Consider the following 18,666-nt stretch of genomic DNA (forward strand, 5'->3'; position numbering starts at 1 on the left):
ACCCCCCTCGGTATACTAGAGGCACCAACCTCCAGGCGGCACCTGGAGATCTCCAGCTATTAAAACTGATGTCCAGATCACCAAGATCAGTTCTCCTGGAGACAATGGCTGCTTTAGGCAGTGGATTCTATGGCATTATACCCTACTGAGGTCCCTCCCCACCCCAAATCCTGCCCTCCCCAGGCTCTACCCCTCAAATCTACAGGTATTTCCCAAACCAGAGTTGGCAACTGTGTAATCAGCTATGAAACTACTTTCCAGACCCTTGGAACCCAGAAAACATGGCACAGGAGGAGGTGCTTTTCTACCTTAGCTGCCACTGCATAACACCCCCCTCCCCCTCAAAAAATAAGTCAGAGGTGGAGAGAACCATATCTGTTACCATGAGGCTGTCCTCCCATTCTACCCACTTGGGACAGCAAAATGACTTGAGACAGCCCTGCATTATAGCTAAGCAGAAGGAAAGAAACATTGCTTGCCTTCCTCCATTGTCCGCTTCCCTCTGCCGCCCCACCAGCCACAGTTGGGACACTCATCTGGAGCTTCCTTCTAGATCCCGTTGTATTTCTTCCCACAACGAACATTACTCCTAGTAAGTTATAAATGCATTCTGTACAACAGAAAGCCATACACAAAGTTGCTGACTTCTTTTTGAGCTGTTTACCTTTGCTGCAAGATGTATTGATACAAAGCAAAACCTTTTGCCTTCAAGCCATAATAAAAGCAATTCCTGGGCAACTGTTCCAGCTTTAAGTTCAGCTGCTGTGAGAAATCCACAATAATGGAGTCAGAGAGTGACACACGGTAGTGCCAGCAGAGCAGATATATGTTTGCTGCATGAAATAGTTCAGCATTTCACTTACTTGTGGATAGCTACAGCTGAACATAAAGCTTGAGCTTTGAAGAGATCAAGCAGAGATTACAATCTCAACTGGAAAAAAAATGCTTCATTTGTGTTGATAAGACATGTCTGATAACCTCATATTCATATATGGCAAACAGTGGATTTCTGTTGCAATTACCAGCTCAAGTCAACACTATTGCTCAACTATTGAAGAGCAATGAAAATGAAAAAAAACCCCTCCAAGGTCAAGGCAAATGAAGGAGCTGTTAAGACATAGTCCTTAGGCTACATTAAGCACACTCTCAAGTTAACAGTGTGTAATATTTGCTCAGGAGTGGGTGTGCACTAGATAAAACAGGGCATTCTGCTATTTAACATGGAATCTGCTCGAAGGTTACATACATTCCTCTTTTTAACTCCAGGGCTTCAAAAACTTTGCTACAATGTAATTAGAACTAAGAAAACAGGTTCTCTAACTGTTTAAAATTATTAAGATGCTCCTACTTCATACACATATACCTGAACCCTGCATTCTAAAACTGAACCTGTGGTTCCAGCCATTAGGTTAAAATAATTTCATTTCAGCTTGCAAGTTCAGAGACTCTTGTACAGCAACAGTATGCGGAGGATTCATAACAACTTATTATAATCTGCCCTCCCAGTTACATTGCATTTGAGCTGTCCTGCTGACCCTGCTGAGGCACTGGACAGAGGGAGCAATCCTAAACAGTTTTTTTCAAAAATAAGTCTCATGTTATTCAGTGAAGCTTACTCCCAGGAAACAACCCTTAAGATTGCAGCCTAAAATAACCAGAACTTCCCTTCACTTCTTTCTATAATTCTGTTAACATTCCTAGAGGCATTTCCACAGCAGTTCTTGTCATTCTAAGGACAAACTAGGGGCTTGTAAGGAACCACAGCTAGTGGGACAATTTGGAAATCCAGCCACATACCTCCAAATCTCCTCATCCAGGATTCTCCAAGCTCTCCTTCCCCCTCTCCCTTTAACTACTTAATATCAGCTCTCAACATTCTGGGCGATTTCGCACTAGAGCTGCCTCGCAGTGCAGCCCCGTTTGCCCCGACACAAACATGTTAATTTCACACCCGAGGCTGAGGGGCTGCATTTGACCCGCGGCTTCGCCCGATTTCCTCCGCAGTTTCATGATCCTTAAAAACCAGGATCACGAAACTGCGAAGAAAATCGGGCGAAGCCACGAGTCAAAATGCAGCCCCACAGCCTCGGGTGTGAAATTGACATGTTTGTGTCGGGGCAAATGGCGGTTGCGCTGCGAGGCAACTCTAGTGCGAAATCGCCCTCTGTCTCTTCTGAATATTTTGAGTCTTTAGGCTGCTCTAGGTTGCTTTTTGTTTTTGTTGTTCCCTTTTTTGTAAACGTGCAATGTCCCATTTTTTTGGATACGCAGGGTATTTCCTGAGTAAGCGGGGACCCCTGTCTTGACTGTGAGTGGGCCAGTTTTGCTGGGAAAAGAATCTTAGCTTAATAATGCCTTTCATATTTGGAGAAAACAAAATTTGTGGCACGGTAGGAGCTTTCATGAGTCACTGCTCACTTCTTCAGATACAGCTAGAAGGGAATATCAGAAGTCATTGAAAAAATTTTGCATGAAGCAACCATATGATTTTGAGCAACATATACATCCAGCCAAATCTTGATGATCGTGCAAGCAAAATTCATCTACCATTATAAACATTAGTTTATAAACATTATAAACCTTACTTAGTGTACTTAAGTATCAATCTAACACGTAGCAGTAGGGTTTGGTCAAAACAAATTCCTATATTGCTGTCATAATCTAGTCTCCGCACTTTTCCTCTCCAGAGGCTGTAATATCCCATGTCTTCTTTAATATTGCAGTGTGCTCCTGCCACCCAGTTGGATCAACTGTGCTTCCCTTTAGCAACAGCACTTTCTGTGATCCCAGCAATGGTGATTGTCCCTGCAAACCTGGAGTGACGGGTCCTCAATGTGATCGGTGCATGGTTGGGTACTGGGGCTTTGGATATTACGGCTGCCGACCGTGTGATTGTGCAGGAAATTGTGACCCACTGAATGGTGAATGCATCAGTAGGTGAGTGGACAAATGACCTTCCCTGTAAGCAGCTACCATGAGGAAAGGAAATCCATCTGCAGTGAAGATGTGTCTGAAACAGTGGTGATGGAAAGGATAAAGAAACAAAGCAATTACAGATGTAGAAACATTACCAAAATAAAATAGGCTGCTTTTGTTTCAGTTTTACAGCCCAGGAATGTATATTTAACCCTTGCATTATTATAGGGATGAGAGTAGAAGGAATAACCTCACTTGGCTTGGACATTATGTATTAAACTAATGACAAATGATAACTTTTTTACTATGATTGAGGCTTGAAAAACCAGCTGGATGGTGCCAGCCGTGACATCAGTCTTGACACGGACTCACTAAAAATGAAAATATTCCAATGAATTGCACTGACTTTTTATGCCTTGGCATATACTCTGAAGTACTGATCTCCCCAAAGGGGATATGCATACATGAGATCTAAAAATTCACACACATTGTTCTGCAGAGGAAATGCAAGGTTTGCTACTTTTAGCTTTATCAGAAACGTGGGGTAAGGATCAAGATGGGGAAAGGAGGTACAAGTTGCTTGTGTACTTTATGCTTTTTTGGTGCTTCTGGACAACATCCAAAGCTGTGAACAAACTAAAAACATGGAGTCAATATCCTGGCCTACAAATGGGAAATAATGATTCACAAACATATTTTTTTGGAAATGGCAATTATATTCCAAATCTACTAAATATTAACTTTAGAAATTGATTTATGAGCAATTGCAGTAATTTTGTTTGGATTTCTTAAACCTGCATTTATGTGAAAATAGTTATATTTCAGTAATGTTTCCCGGGTACCTCTTTTCAAAAATGATAACTTGCTCTATATCAGGGGTGGCCAAACTGTGGCTCGGGAGCCACACGCAGCTCTTTCAGACGTATTGTGCTGCTCCCAGCAGGGCAGCTGGGGGGAAGGGGAGGCATGCCTCCTCAATCGGTCTTCCCTTCCCCAGCCAGTGTTCCCTTTCCTGAGTAAGCTTGAGGCAGGGGGGAGCAGAGGAAGAAAGCAACTTTAACTTTCAATGCATTCTCAAACACACACACCCGAGCCTACAAATATCATTCGACAAATAAATATCATTATCAATATCTATTTTTACCCCTTTTGTTTTTATTTTTGGCAGCCTCATTTAATGTTAATAAAAGGCAAATTTGCATGTTTCAATAAAAACATGTCTGTAATATTTGTTCATGTTAGGGTTGCCAAATGTTACCTACCTTGCCGGTGGGGGACTCCTGCGCGGCTCCCGGTGTGCGTGCGCACGCCGCATGCACGTCACAGGGAAGTGACGTCATGATGCCAGGCACACTGGGGGCGGGGCCACGGCCATACAAGGGTTTTCCCTTGTATGGCCGTGGCCCCGCCCCTAGCGTGCCTGGCGTCATAACGTCACTTCCCTGTGATGTGCACGCTGGGGCGGGTTTCCCCCGGGGCCCGATTCCCTGGCATCGGGGAACGGGCCTCTGGCGCAGGGGGATTTCCACCCCCCGGGGGGGATTTGGCAGTCCTAGTTCATGTCATGCGGCTTTGAAACATCTGACATTTATTCTATGTGGCTCTTATGTCAAGCAAGTTTGGCCACCCCTGCTCTATACAGTCTGAAGAGAGCTCCTGGCACTTTTGGACTAAAAAGTTCAGCTGGTCAATGCAGTCTGACTGCAAAGACAATAGAGAAGGAAGATCTGAAGACTTAATGGCAAAAATTCACTGACTTATTTGGGAGCAAGGTCAAGCTGCAACCTCTGAGAAGCCAAAGAAGAACAAACCATATAAGGAAAAGCTATCAGTATCTAGCCATACTCTGTCCCTGCTCAGACAAAACTATACAAATAGATCCTTTTATAGATCTTGCGCATTCCATACCTCAAATAGACTGAAGTTATACATATCATAGTGTTTCTAAAATTAATACAACTTCCACCATACAGACTTGTATCAGATGATAACTTTTATATACTTATTCTTTTGTTTTATGTTTATTACTATACTAATGCTATACAGGTAATAAGCATTAGTCAGTAACTTTTATTAAGCAAACTCTGGAGCATGACAGAAGACAGGAGGGCCTGGCATGATGTGGTTCATGGGGTCGCAAAGAGTCGAACTCGACTGTGCGACTGAACAACAACAACAACAACAGTAACTTTTTTTCTTATAAATCCAATATGAAGTAGTTGAACTAGGTAAAAAGGTAAAGGTTTCCCTTGCTCAAAAGCTAGTTGAATCCATCTCTAGGGGGTGGTGCTCATCTCTATTTCCAAGCCGAAGAGCCAGAGCTGTCCAAAGACATTTCCGTGGTCATGTGGCTGGCATGACTAAATGCCGAGGCACACAGAATGCTGTTACTTCCCACTGAAGCAGTACCTATTTACCTACTTGCTATTTCTTGCTTTCAAACTGCTAGGTAGACAGGAGCTGGGGCTAGAGACGGGAGCTCACTCCATCACGCGGCACTAGGGTCTCGAACCGCCGAACTACATACCTTTCGGTCTGCAGCTCAGCATCTTAACCTCTGAGCCACCACAGCCTATATTCCTTTAAAGAATGGGTCTACATATACTTACATTCCTACTTTTTGCTCACTTAAAATACCTTTACATTTCCACTGCAAAGAAATTCTGAAATGAGAAGTGGTAGTAGCTTCATAGGTTCTGGCTGTTCACTAAGCATAAAAAATTAAAACACAAATTTGCTTAAACAAATTTGAAACGAACTGACTTTCTGAAAAGAATTTCAGTACATTCCTTTCATTTCAGCAATGCAGATATCAACTGGTACCATGAAATCCCTAGTTTTTATTCTGCATATAATGAAAGTGAACCAGCATGGGAATGGGAAGATGAACAAGGGTATTCTGCCCTTCGACATTCAGGTAAGACTGAGCACTGAATAAGATAATTTATAGTAATCTTAATGAAAAACTAGAAACATATTGCTTTGGATCTTAGAGACAACAAGTAAAGAAAAAAATGAAGGGAGTTTTTAAAAAATTGATTTTAAAAAGGTTAAACTTAACATCAAAAATAAGAAAGTTAAGAACTTACTGTATTTACTCAAAAGGAAGACAACCCAGAATGTAAGACACCCCCTCCCATGTTATACACAAAATAATTTTTTTTTACTGGAAATGATTGTAATTTGTATGTGAATGTTAGATTACTCTGTTTTTATGGCATACTTAGAGGGGGAAACTAGTTTTTCATTTAAGTAAGTATTGTATTGATTATGTGCTACATTCTTTGCATCCCAAGCTTCTTTGGATTTAATGGGACTCACTTTCCCAATAAGGGTCTAAGGATCAGTTTTAAAAACAAAAGCTGCCCTGAGCCTGGGACAAACATGGTTATTCAGAATTTGGACTGGGATAGAGAGCAATTGCCAGCCAATTTGAAAAAAAGAAGGGTTTTACCCAGATAAAAAAAGAGGACTGGTTGCTACTACTAGAAATTAATTAACTGGCTTGCTCCTAATTCAAACACTTGAAATGGAACTGGAAGTAAGTTTAAAATTGTTAACGTTAAAAAATATTGATAATTTTAAAAATTTAAAAATTAAAACAAAACTATATTCCATTCAACTTCATGTTTCTTTCCATTCTAAATAACCATGTTTGTTCCAGGATAATTTGAGATAATTTAAAAAGAAGCTCCAATAAATTGAAGAAAGTAAAAAATAAGTTTAGCTGGAACTATTTGAAGGAACCAAAAAAGAAGTTAAGCTGTATCAAGAGGCTGACACCTTCCAACACAATAGGATTACTCCTGAGGAAGATTGGTGAAATGAGTGTATAACCGGGTGCTCATTGAGGATGTTGGATTTTTTCCTTGAATATGTTAGAATTTCCTTAGCAATATTGTGAAGTTTTAATTGATATACAAATTGATAATTATAAGATTTATTAAATGTTATTGTCATTTTCATCACAGTGTTTCTTTGTTTGATATGATACTGTTGAACAGCAGCCATCCCATGAAAACCAGTGTGATGCAGTAGTTAGAGTTCCAGAGTAGGATCTGGGAGACAGAGATCTGAATCCCCACTCTGCTGGGGAAACTCACTGGGTGACTTTGGCCAGTCACACATTCTTAGTTTGTTACGAGGATAAAACAGAGGAGAGGAGAATGATGTAAGCTGCTTTTGGTCTCCATTGTGGAGAAAAGTGGGATATAAGTAAAGTAAATAAATAATAAATATAGCTGAAGATGGGGAGTAGATAAAAGGTACATTTATTGGTGGATGGGAAGGAGAGAAGCAAGCATGGAAAGGTGAGGGAAAGAGGAAATAATGTGGAGAGGGAATACAGGGGAAAGTCAGGTATCACTTCACAAGTCCTTGCAATTTCCCAACCATGCAGCTGTGCTTGGTTCCAGTGACACTGTGCAAGCTGGCCAGAGTTTTCCCAGGGGAGGAAAGGAGGAAAAGCTGAAGACAGGGGGGCAGGTAAAGGTAGTTTGGCTGGTGGGTGACTGTTCTCACCATCCATTCACTACAATATATCATTCCAAATAAACATAATCCAACTTTTCATGAAAGATTTTATTGTCCAAAATTAAATCTCTGTACTGGAAATATTTAATTTCCTCCCAATCAACAGGTAGACAGAGACATCTTATATTTCCCGTTATTACATGTGATAGTATTGATTGTTTGAAGAGTTTATCAGATGACAGCTCAAAGCAAGAATTTTTTTCCCTCATGTTTCCACAGGAAAATGTGAGTGTAAAGACCAAGTTTTAGGGAATTCCAAGATCTTCTGTGGCATGAAATATACATATGGTAAGTTGGTTTAAAAAATAAATTCTCCATATGACCTATTGTAAACAGTTCGTGAAAGCATATTAGGTGATAGCTGTCAACGAAGCTACTCCCTAATACCACCCACCCCCCAACTTTTCTGAACCGGTAGGCACATTTGGAATTCTGAATAAAAATGATGGGCACAATTACAAAATGGCTGCTGCAAGAGGCGGAGCCACACACAGGAAGGAAGTCCAATGCGGTGGCCAGGTTGCTGATGGGTCTCCCCAAGTGGGAGCACATCCGACCTGGGCTGAAGGCGCTGCACTGTCTGCCAATAGCATACCGAATCCGCTTCAAAGTGCTGGTACTCACCTTTAAAGCCCTATATGGCCAGGGTCTGACCTACCTGAGGGACCGCCTTTTCCCGCATGTACTCCCAAGAGCACTTCGGTCGGGGACCCAAAACCGTTTGGTGATTCCAGGTCCCCGGGCGGTAAAACTTGCTGCGACCAGAACTAGATCCTTCTCAGTGGTGGCCCCTACCTGGTGGAGCAAGCTCCCGGAGGAGATCAGGGCCCTGTGGGATCTTATGCAGTTCCGCAGGGCCTGCAAGATGGAGCTCTTCCGCCAGGCTTTCATATAGGGGCTGCCGCTGCCACCACCACTAACAGTGGCAATACCATCGGGATTCGGGATCGCCCTGGAAAGCTCAGCCATACATTGTGCGGCATTAACAACGTGGGATTGGAACGATCTGCTGGACAGTGGTACCCCAACGGGGATGACTGGAAGATGCTACCATAACACTCAAGACCATCTTGTCTATTGAAAGCACTTTATTATTGTTATTACTGCTATTATTGTTATTGTTATAATTTTACTGTTTTACTGGGTTTTATGTAGGGGCTCTTGCCCCCTTGTAAGCCGCCCTGAGCCCGCTTGTGGGGAGGGCGGGATAAAAATACCTAAATAAATAAATAAGTACAGGGGAGAAGAGGGTTAATTAAAAAATACGCTGGGACAGAAAACATAAGAGAAACCAATGTTGGATTAGGCCAATGGCCCATCTAGTCCAACACTCTGTCACACAGTGGCCAAAAATATCAGGTGCCATCAGGGAGGTCCACCAGTGGTCCCTCCCCCAAGCACCAAGAATACAGTGCATCACTTGCCTCAGACCAAGAGTTCCTATCTATACCTTGTTGCTAATAACCACTGATGGACCTCTGCTCCATATGCTTATCTAATTCCCTTTTGAAGCTGTGCATGCTTGTAGCCGCCTCCACCTCCTGTGGCAGTGAATTCCATGTGTTAATCACTCTTTGGGTGAAGAATTACTTCCTTTTATCCGTTCTAACCCGACTGCTCAGGAATTTCATTGAGTGCCCACGAGTTCTTGTATTGTGAGAAAGAGAGAAAAATACTTCTTTCTCTACGTGCTCTATCCCATGCATAATCTTATAAATCTTGATCATGTCACCCCTCAGCCGTCATTTCTCAAAGCTAAAGAGCCCCAAGTGCTTTAACCTTTCTTCTTAGGGAAAGTGTTCCAACCCTTTTATCATTCTAGTTGCCCTTTTCTGCACTTTTTCCAATGCTATGATATCCTTTTTCAGGTGTGGTGACCAGAACTGTACACAGTACTCCAAATGAGGTTGCACCATTGATACATACAGGGGCATTATAATACTGGCTGATTTGTTTTCAATTCCCTTCCTAATAATCCCCAGCATAGCGTTGGCCTTTTTTATTGTAGTTGCACACTGTCTTGACATTTTCATTGAGTTCTCTACTACAACTCGAAGATCTCTCTCTTGGTCAGTCTCTGCCAGTTCGGATCCCATCAATGTGTGTTTATATTTAGGATTTTTGGCTCCAATGTGCATCACTTTGCACTTGGCCACACTGAACCCCATTTGCCACATTGACGCCCACTTGCCCATCCTCGAGGGATCCCTTTGGAGTGCCTCACAATCCTCCCTGGTTCTCACCACCCTGAACAACTTCATCTGCAAATCTAGCCACTTCACTGCTTACTCCCAACTCCAAATCTTTAATGAACAAGTGTCAGATTCCACAGCCCACAACTGAGTACACGCTTATCAGAAAGGTTATACTTTATTGCAGAGCTATAGATGCAGTAACAAAATCACTGTTAAGAATGGCGTCGCCCCTACAAGCATAATGGGATATAGGGTATTTGTATGCACCCCCCCCTTCCTTGGGCCAATTAGCCACATTCCCACATGCGGGAGAAGGAGCCCCAGGCCGTTAGAGCCGAAGCTGGGAACCGAAAGCGCTCCCAGGTTTCCCTGAATCCCAGACACTACACACCACCTGCAAGGCCATAGATAAGCAAGCGTTACAGAAGCAAAAAAGGAATGCAGCGGTACTTGGTACAGGGCAAGCAAGCATCCCACCCCCAACCATTATGGCAGCATAGCTGACAACAAGTTAAAAGGCAGTGGACCGAGTACTGATCCCTGTGGTACCCCACTGCTTACCACCCTTCACTGAGAAAATTTCCCATTTATACTCACTCTCTGTTTCCTCTTAATTAGCCAGTTTTTGATCCACAAGAGGACTTGTCCTTTTATCCCGTGACTATTGAGCTTACTTAGGAGCCTCTGATGAGGAACTTTATCAAAAGCTTTCTGGAAGTCAAGGTATACAACATCTATTGGGTCCCCCTTGTCCACATGTTTGTTCACTCCCTCAAAGAATACTAACAAGTTAGTGAGACAAGATCTTCCCTTACAGAACCCATGCTGAGTCTGTCTCAATAGGTTTTGCTCATCACTTCTTTCCTTAATAACAGTTTCCACCAACTTACCTGGTATCGATGTCAGACTGACTGGCCTGTAATTTCCTGGATCTCCTCTGGAACCCTTTTTAAAGATGGGAGTGACATTACCTACCTTCCAGTCCTCAGGAATGAAGGCAGATTTTAATGAAAGATTACATATTTTTCTAAGGAGATCCACAAGTTTACATTTGAGTTCTTTCAGAACTCTTGGATGTATGCCATCTGGGCCTGGTGATTTATCAGTTTTTAAGTTGTCTATCAGTTTTAGGACCTCCTCTCTTGTCACCTCAATCTGACTCAGGTCTTTCAACACCCCTCCCGAAATCAGCGTTTCTGGAGTGGGCAAGCACTTCTCATCTTCCACAGTGAAGACAGAGGCAAAAAATGCATTTAGCTTCTCAGCCATTTCCCTATCATCCTTCAGTACTCCTTTTACCCCTTGGTCATCCAAGGGCCGCACTGCCTCCCTGGTTGGTTTCCTGCTTCTAATTATTATGTACGCAGACCATCACCAGGTCCGCGGTTTGCCCCCAAACACAAAGGGGACCTAGGATTCTAGTCCACCAGGAGTCCACCAATAGCACCCTTGGTGGGAGATTCAAACCCTCCAATGGGGACAGAGGTGTGCCGGGTGGAGTGTATATAGTTGACCTTGCAGGGCCGTTTTGTGTGTCTTGTTGTGAAGTACAATAAACGCGTCTGAACACGTGTCATGGTCCGAGTTCTCCATGAGTTCTCCATTCCTGTTGGACCAACACAGCTGCTTGCATATTTTTCTATTCTGTACATGTTTCCCTTTCCCTACAGAATGCCTCTTCCAATATTTTGATGTATCTTATAAATACAGCCCGACAGAGCCAAGCAGCATTTTTTTGTTAGTTTTCTATATATCTCCAGTATAAAGTCCGTATTGTACTATCTGCATTGTGCTGCCAACAGGCCTCTGTCCGTTGAAATCCATCCATGCATGATTTAAGGTGGGGGGGGGATCCCCCCAGAACTTTTTGTCTAGGAATTTCCATGAACCAACCTAACTGAGAATGACCAGACGGATTTAAAATAATTACCTCTCTCTGCCAAAATATATATGTTTTATAATGAGAGGCGGTGGCCAGACTACATGACAGCATTGTTGTAGTTTGCAAATTTGTATAAACATTTAAAATGATGAGTAAGCAGCACCAGTTCCCAATAACTTTAGTGGGAAGAAACTGAGCTGTGTGCTCAGTATTCCTTCAAAATCAGGTCACTGAGCATCTCCCTGCACCCTGTCTTTGGCAAAGGCTGAACAAGCTCATCAAGCAGAAGGTCTGGCACTGTTTCTGTTCAACTAAATCAAGGTCTGTTTTCTTTTCAACAAATCAAATATATAGTCTGCCATAAAAGACAATTACAATCACCCACAAAGTGCAAATAGGCCTTCTGTGTAGTGTATGAATCAATGATACCCAACATTAATGTGCACCACTACATTAGAATGAAAGCATATGATGTATGTTTTTCACAGTGCTGAAGGCAAAGATTTTATCAGCTCATGATAAAGGCTCTCATGCTGAGGTCAATGTGAAGATTAAAAAAGTATTGAAATCTACAAAACTAAAGATTTTTCGAGGGAAGAGGATTCTTTATCCTGAATCGTGGACCAACAGAGGATGCACTTGCCCAATACTCAACCCTGGTAGGTATTTGTTATGAAGTGTGTCTATGCGATGCTGATTTCTTTTTGATTTTTTAAATCCCTTATCACCCTTCCTTGCATAATTTAATTTACAAATAATGAAATCAGACAATGAAATTTAATTAAATTACGTGTGAATGCCAGATGAAAAGGCTGCCTTTATATAGTGACAGGTAGGTAGCCATGTTAGTCTGCAGTGGTAAAATCTGACTCCATTAGCACCTTCAAGACCAACAAAATTTTCTAGTTTTAAGCTTTCGTGATTCAAAGCTCACTAATAAAGGCTATGACAAAGCAAGCTTTGACTCACACAAATTTATACCTAGGAAAAATGTGTTGGTTTTTAAGGTGCTACTGTACTCAAATTTTGCCTTTTTATACTAATTCCGTTTTGTGCCCCATTCTGTGAATAAAAAAAACATTATGTAGATTCTTCAGGAAACTAAACTACCAGTCATTGTTCTTACAGATTAGAACAATTTAATGTGATAGCAGATACTTAACTCTAGAGACTGGGGTCATCACCAGACAAGATAGGCCTTTCTACACACCTGAAAAATGCCCCAGGTTTGCAGAAAAATCTGAAATCTAAACACACACACATATAGTGGGGTTAAAAACCTCAAAATTATAAAAGGAAGTATGTAATTTTAAGAAACAGATGCCCTTATGGGCAATACTGTTATGCTAGGCAACCAGAACAGGATGGCCAGCGTCAAGCTTTGGCTTGTGTCAGGAAAGACGGAGGGGGGGGACACCCTTTATAGGACTCCTCTGGCCTTTGAGGGAGGACTCAGTGGGGCCAGGTTGGGCAGCAACCACTACAGGACTTGCTACTATGAGTCTCGCATGACTCTCTCAGGCCTGGCTGCTTGCTACTGTTCAACAGCAGTCACCCCACAAAGCACAATGTGGTGCCATGGTTAGAGTTTCAGACGAGGAATGAGGAGACACAGGTTCAAATCCTCAGTCTGCTGTGGAAGCTCACTGGGTGAATGTTGTCCAGTCACACATTCTAACCCTGTAAGGTAGGTTAGGTTAATTGTGAGGATAACATGGAAGAGAATAGAATCATATGCTTTAGATCCCGATTGTAGAGAAGTATGGGATATAAATGAAATAAATAATGAATATCGCTAAAAATGGGTGGCAGATAAAAGGTAAGTTTGTGGGTGGGTAAAAAGGACAGGTGAGGATATAGGGGCTGCCAGGAGGAGGGAAAGAAGAAATAATGTGGGGAAGTGTTACAAGGGACAGTGAGGTACCCCTTTGCAAGTCCTTGCAGGTTCCCCCTTGCACGACTGAGCATGGCTTAGTCAGCATCATGCAGTTTGACCAGGGAGAGGCTGCCAGGGGAAGAGGACATATAAAGGTAGGAAGAAGTAAAGAAAGCAAGAAAAGGGAAAAGGCTTTGTGGTCTTACAGGAAAGGAAAAGGGGGAAAATATTGTGGGAAGGAGAAAAATATATGCCCCTACAAGTTCATGGAAGTCCCCCACTTGTCAATAAATTTAATTCTTAACATGGCTTCATCTGTGGATACTTAAATACAGAGATTGTAGCCATGAACAGACAATATTAGTTTATAGAAAATGCAATAAAAATCCCCTCCGGGGGGCAAAAAAACCCCAAAACAGACAAGATTAATCTTTCTACAAAACTGAGAAAAGCCCTGTTTTTGCAGAAAAATCTGAATTCTTCTTAAAACAACTAGGGTTTAACACCCCTCAATCAAAATAATAGAAGGAGCACCCACAGCTCTAAGAAATGGATTCCCTTTGAGATCTCAGTGGCTATTTGGGGTGGGATTGCTAGGCAACCACAACAATATCACCAGCTTTTAAACCTTGGTCTCTATCAGTAAAGGGGAAGGGGAGTTGCAGAGCCTTTTTCAGGGTTGATTTGGTCTCCCAGTCTACCCCTGCTCCCTCCTTCCTACTGTGGAGAGAGGACTCATCAAGGCCAAGTCAAGCAACAACCACTGGGCAATTTGTTACCGGGCAATTTGCACAATTCCCCCAGGTGCAGTGGTGGCTACGGCTTGATGCCAGCCAACTCACCTAGGCCCAGAGGCAGCCTCCACACAACTTGTATGACTTGGCTAGGTCTGACACTAGTGTCAGATAAGGACCTGGAAGACTGAGGTTGAAATCTCCACTCTGCCATGGAAGCTTGCTGGGTGTCCTTGGGCCAGTCACTCTCTCTCAGCCTAAAGTCCCTCACAAGGTTGTTGTGGGGATGAAATAAAGGAGAACGATGTAAGCTGCTTTGGGTCCCCACTGAGGAGAAAGGTGAGGTATAAGTAAAGTAAAAATAAAGTTGAAGAGTGCAAGGGCAAGTAAAAGAAAGGTTGGCTATTGAGTGGGAAGGAAAGAAGGAAGCACAGAAAAGGGAGAGGATATGGGGACTGCCAGGAGGACAGAAAGGAAATAGTGTGGGGAAGGGAATACAGAGGCAAATGAAGTGACCTCTTCGCAAGTCCTTGCAGGTTCCCCACTTGTATATTCAAATGTAATAAATAATAAAAATAAAATACTTCTTTATAGCAGCTCTTCACATTATCAAAGAACAAAGTGTTTCTCACAACTGGCAAACAAAAAACAAGGTTTCCAGGAATTCCAGAAAATATTTGTAACCTTGGACATCACGATAAAACATTTCAGTCTGCTTTTATTTTTATACTCTCAGAAACAGCAGCCATACATACATATGGCAACCAGGGGTCATTTTGTAGAAAAAGAGGTGCAGGAGCTCATTAGCATAACTCATTAGCATAACTTATTTGTGTATGCCACACCCCCTGACATCGCCAGAAGTGTGTCAGAAGGCAACACCCACCACTCAGGCTCCACTGGACTGTTTTGGATTGCTAGCTATTGGGGGGGGGGGACGTGGAGATTTGTCCTCACCGAGGAGAGAGCTTGTACCTGAATAAAACTTGGTCTTAAAGGTGCCACTGGACTCTTTTGGATAGCTAGCTATTGGGGGGGGGGCTCTGCAACTTACCGGGCTGCTTCTTGCTCTGACTGAGGGCTGCTGGGAGCAGGGGGTGGGGCTTGTTGCATGTGCCCACCCCCTGGACTCTTTACTGCCGGAGCTCTGCTCCTGTGCACTCCTGCAGGAAATGACCCTGTGGCAAACTACAACTAATGAGATAATAAGCCATCGCTTCCTTGTTGCAATGTGGTGTGCTTCTAGGGAAATATTACAAATAGAATCCCTTGCAATGAGAATGTTGATTCAGCTGTGAGAATATTTTGCTAGTAGCAATGCTGTTAAAGTGTACAGGTCAAATAGAGAACACGCCATATTTTTATCCTTGTTGTTCCTAAACGATTTGTTCATGTTCTACCTCTCATTCTCCCACTATGCCTGTATCCCTATAGGAAGAGAGCCAGCATAGTGTGTTAGAGGGTGGGACTAGAATCTGGGAGAACCAGGTTGAGATTCCCACTCTGCTATGAAGCTTCCTGGGTGATCTTGGGTCAGCCAGTCACCCTCAGCCATAACCTACTTGACAGGGTTGTTGCTGTGAAGATAAAAAGGCCAAAGGAAGAACAATGTTGTAAGCTAATTTGGGTTCTATTGGAGAAAAAAGTGAGCTATAAATATAAATGAATAAACTTTCCTTAGGGTTGACAGGTCCTACCTTGCAACCAGTATGTGTGTGTGTGGGGGGGTGATGCTCTAGTTTTTGCACAAAACCCTATGGGTTTTTTGCCTTCAAAACTATAGAGTTTGCCCAAAAACGAGAGTGTCACCCCAACATTAGCAACACATTGACGTCACTTCTGGGTGTCATAATTGTGACGAGGATATTGCACTGCAATGTCCCCGTTTGGAGGTGGGGTTTTCCACACCAGCCAGCTGGCTGGTGACAGATCAGAGCCCCCAAAAGTGGGAGAACCCCCGCTGGGACCTGCCAACTTCCCTTCATCTTAACCTACCTCACAGGGTTGTGAAAATAATGTAAGCCACCCTAAACCCTTTGAAGGAAGACCAAGATAAACAGTGCAATCCTAAGAAGAATTAGTCCACTCTAAGACCATTCAGTTCAATGGGGTTGAACTGGAGTAACTTGGTACAGGATTAGGGTTGCCAGCCCTCCAGGTGTGAGCGGGGAATCCCCCGATTTGGTGGGCTCCAATCCGCCGCTGGCCACCTGGCTGGCGGAGGGAAGCTCCGCTGCAACACCTGGCACATGGAAGTGACATTGTCATGCTGGGGACACTGCATGGTGACACTCTAATGTTTTGGGCAAAACTCTATGGTAACCATAGAGTTTTGGCCAAAATACTAGTGTCACCGAGTGGCATCCCCAGCATGATGACCACTTTTGTGTATCATCATCATGCTGGGGATGTCCCCCGCACTCCCGGAGATCTCCCTCCCACACACCCACCCACCAGGGAGCGAAGAGGACCTGGCAACCCTACAGGGTTGCACTGAAAAATACTAAAATTCCTGAAACTATTTTTCCTTATGATTAAATCTTGGATAGGTATTATTTAAATCTTAATCTCAAAATACCTGTTTTTTATTCACAGGTTTGACATACCTTGTAGCTGGATATGAAGATGTCCAAGCAAGCCGATTGATTGTCAACATGAAAAGTTTTGTCCAGCAGTGGAAACCAGCTCTTGGGAAAAAAGTCTTTGAGATTTTCAAAGACTGCAGCTGAAAGTGCTGAACAGGCTATTTATTTATGCACAAAATGCAAACTTCATGGACAGAAGACCTCTGAAATTAAAACTGGATTGTAAGGGAATAGTGCCAAATGTGTCGAGAGGTATTCCAACTAACAGCATTTCACCCTGATCCTAAACATACTAGTTTCAATAAAGGAGAGGGAATGGAATCTGTGTGTGAAGCTCCCACCCAAGAGGGGGAGCCCCATCCAGCTGACCCAGTTGAATGTGCAAAGGAAGCTCTGAGCCTGCAATCAGGGAGTGCAGCAGCAGACAGTGTAGCTGCACCTCTAAAGCTCCCCCACCCATTCTACCTTCCTACCAGTCATCTGTTTGATGGGGAAACGGGTCTCTGTAAATGAGGATGCACTCACAAATTTCTCTGCACTGGGACTGTCTGCTTGGAAGTAAGTCCCATTAATGCCATAGAAAGTGTCCTTACAGCCAAAAGTTTAAGTTTTAAATTAAATTTTCATTTTCAATATTGACTTAGTGCCCAACTTTAAAAAAATGTTTTGTTGGTGCAAATCCTGCTGATATATGTGGGACTGAACTGGCACCAAGTAAGTGACGAGAACCCAAACCTCGTTCTTGTGTACTTCTTTGGAAGGATGCATACGCGCTATTGATGGACTGCCATCACTTACAAATCCTAGAGAGAACCAATGAAATGCTTGTGCTTTGCATTGGTATATTAAAACTAAGAGCATGAATATGATTACATTTACTACAGATTTCTAGGGGATAACACATGTATGGAAACTAATCATTTAACAGTGGGAAAATCCGATAGAAAATACATTTAGTAAACTGAGAAATACTACAATATCTGATTATGACATACGTCTTTATTAAACAGAGCTCTGCTGAACATTCTTAAAAAACAATAAGATTTTTGTTCCGTGTACTTTGAAAATGCTATGTCAAATTTTCCACTTGGTTAAACCAATGGGAATTTGTTGCAACCAGCAACCAGTTTAATTCTGTGTTTGAGCCAGCATAAATGAAAATCCTTTCATCAAACCTTTGGTGATAAAAATGACTGGTTCCACAAGGTGTGAATGGGAACAAGTTATGAGGCATTAACACATGTAAGTATTTCATTGTCTAAAAGCACTTTATTGCCTGCCCCTTTATAGTGCGAACATTCTAAAATGGCACAGGAAAAATTCTATTGGAAAAGAAACACTCCAAGATAAGTAGAATTATTGTTCTTACATTTGGCAACAGTGGATCAAAAAGTTATTTTTGGGGAGGAACGCAGAGGAATGGAGTTTCGGCTGGCTTCAGAGTTGGCCACGCCCACTACAGCCAAAACCTTTGTGTGCGTGGCTACAGAGGGAAGGCCTGGAGAGAGACTCCCCCAGTTACTCAGAGGCGGGCAGGCCAGGGGGCCCCTGGAAGGATCGGGGAGGCATTTAAATGCCTCCCCATGCCTTCCCCAGCCTGTCCAAGGCCCAGCTTGCCCAGGCTACCCACAGCAGCGGGGCGCCCAGGCAAGCCAAGGGAAGGCATTGGGGTGTGGCCTAATAGGCTAATGAGTTTCTGCTGTTGGGTGTGGCCTATTATGCTAATGACTTCCTGCTGGGCTTTTCTACAAAAAAAAGCCCTGAGTATACATCTTGAAAAGCTAATATATATTTGCACTGAAGTCCCTACTTCAGACTAATAGCTTAAATCTATAAAGCTATAAAATTACTGTATAAACTGCAAAAAGGAGCTCCTAAAATTTAAAAAAAAAATGGATAAAAGCTCTTCCAACTGAAATGTGATGGCTGTTGTTCACAATTCATG

General features: G+C 42.8%; 1 protein-coding gene across 1 annotated transcript in view; it reads left to right on the forward strand.

Moving 5' to 3' along the window:
• The window catches only part of NTN4 (netrin 4), a 69,331-nt gene extending 51,841 nt beyond the window's left edge, over positions 1–17,490 (forward strand). The window contains exons 6-10 of the mRNA XM_015416274.1: positions 2,724–2,937; positions 5,718–5,833; positions 7,669–7,737; positions 12,015–12,185; positions 16,732–17,490. Of these exons, the coding sequence (XP_015271760.1) occupies positions 2,724–2,937; positions 5,718–5,833; positions 7,669–7,737; positions 12,015–12,185; positions 16,732–16,865 (704 nt within the window). The 3' untranslated portion in view covers positions 16,866–17,490. The remainder of the gene's footprint in view (positions 1–2,723; positions 2,938–5,717; positions 5,834–7,668; positions 7,738–12,014; positions 12,186–16,731) is intronic.
• The last annotated feature ends 1,176 nt before the right edge of the window (positions 17,491–18,666 follow it).

This window comes from Gekko japonicus, unplaced genomic scaffold (genome assembly GCF_001447785.1).
Source record: "Gekko japonicus isolate JY-2015 unplaced genomic scaffold, Gekko_japonicus_V1.1 scaffold648, whole genome shotgun sequence".
Lineage (NCBI taxonomy): Eukaryota > Metazoa > Chordata > Lepidosauria > Squamata > Gekkonidae > Gekko > Gekko japonicus.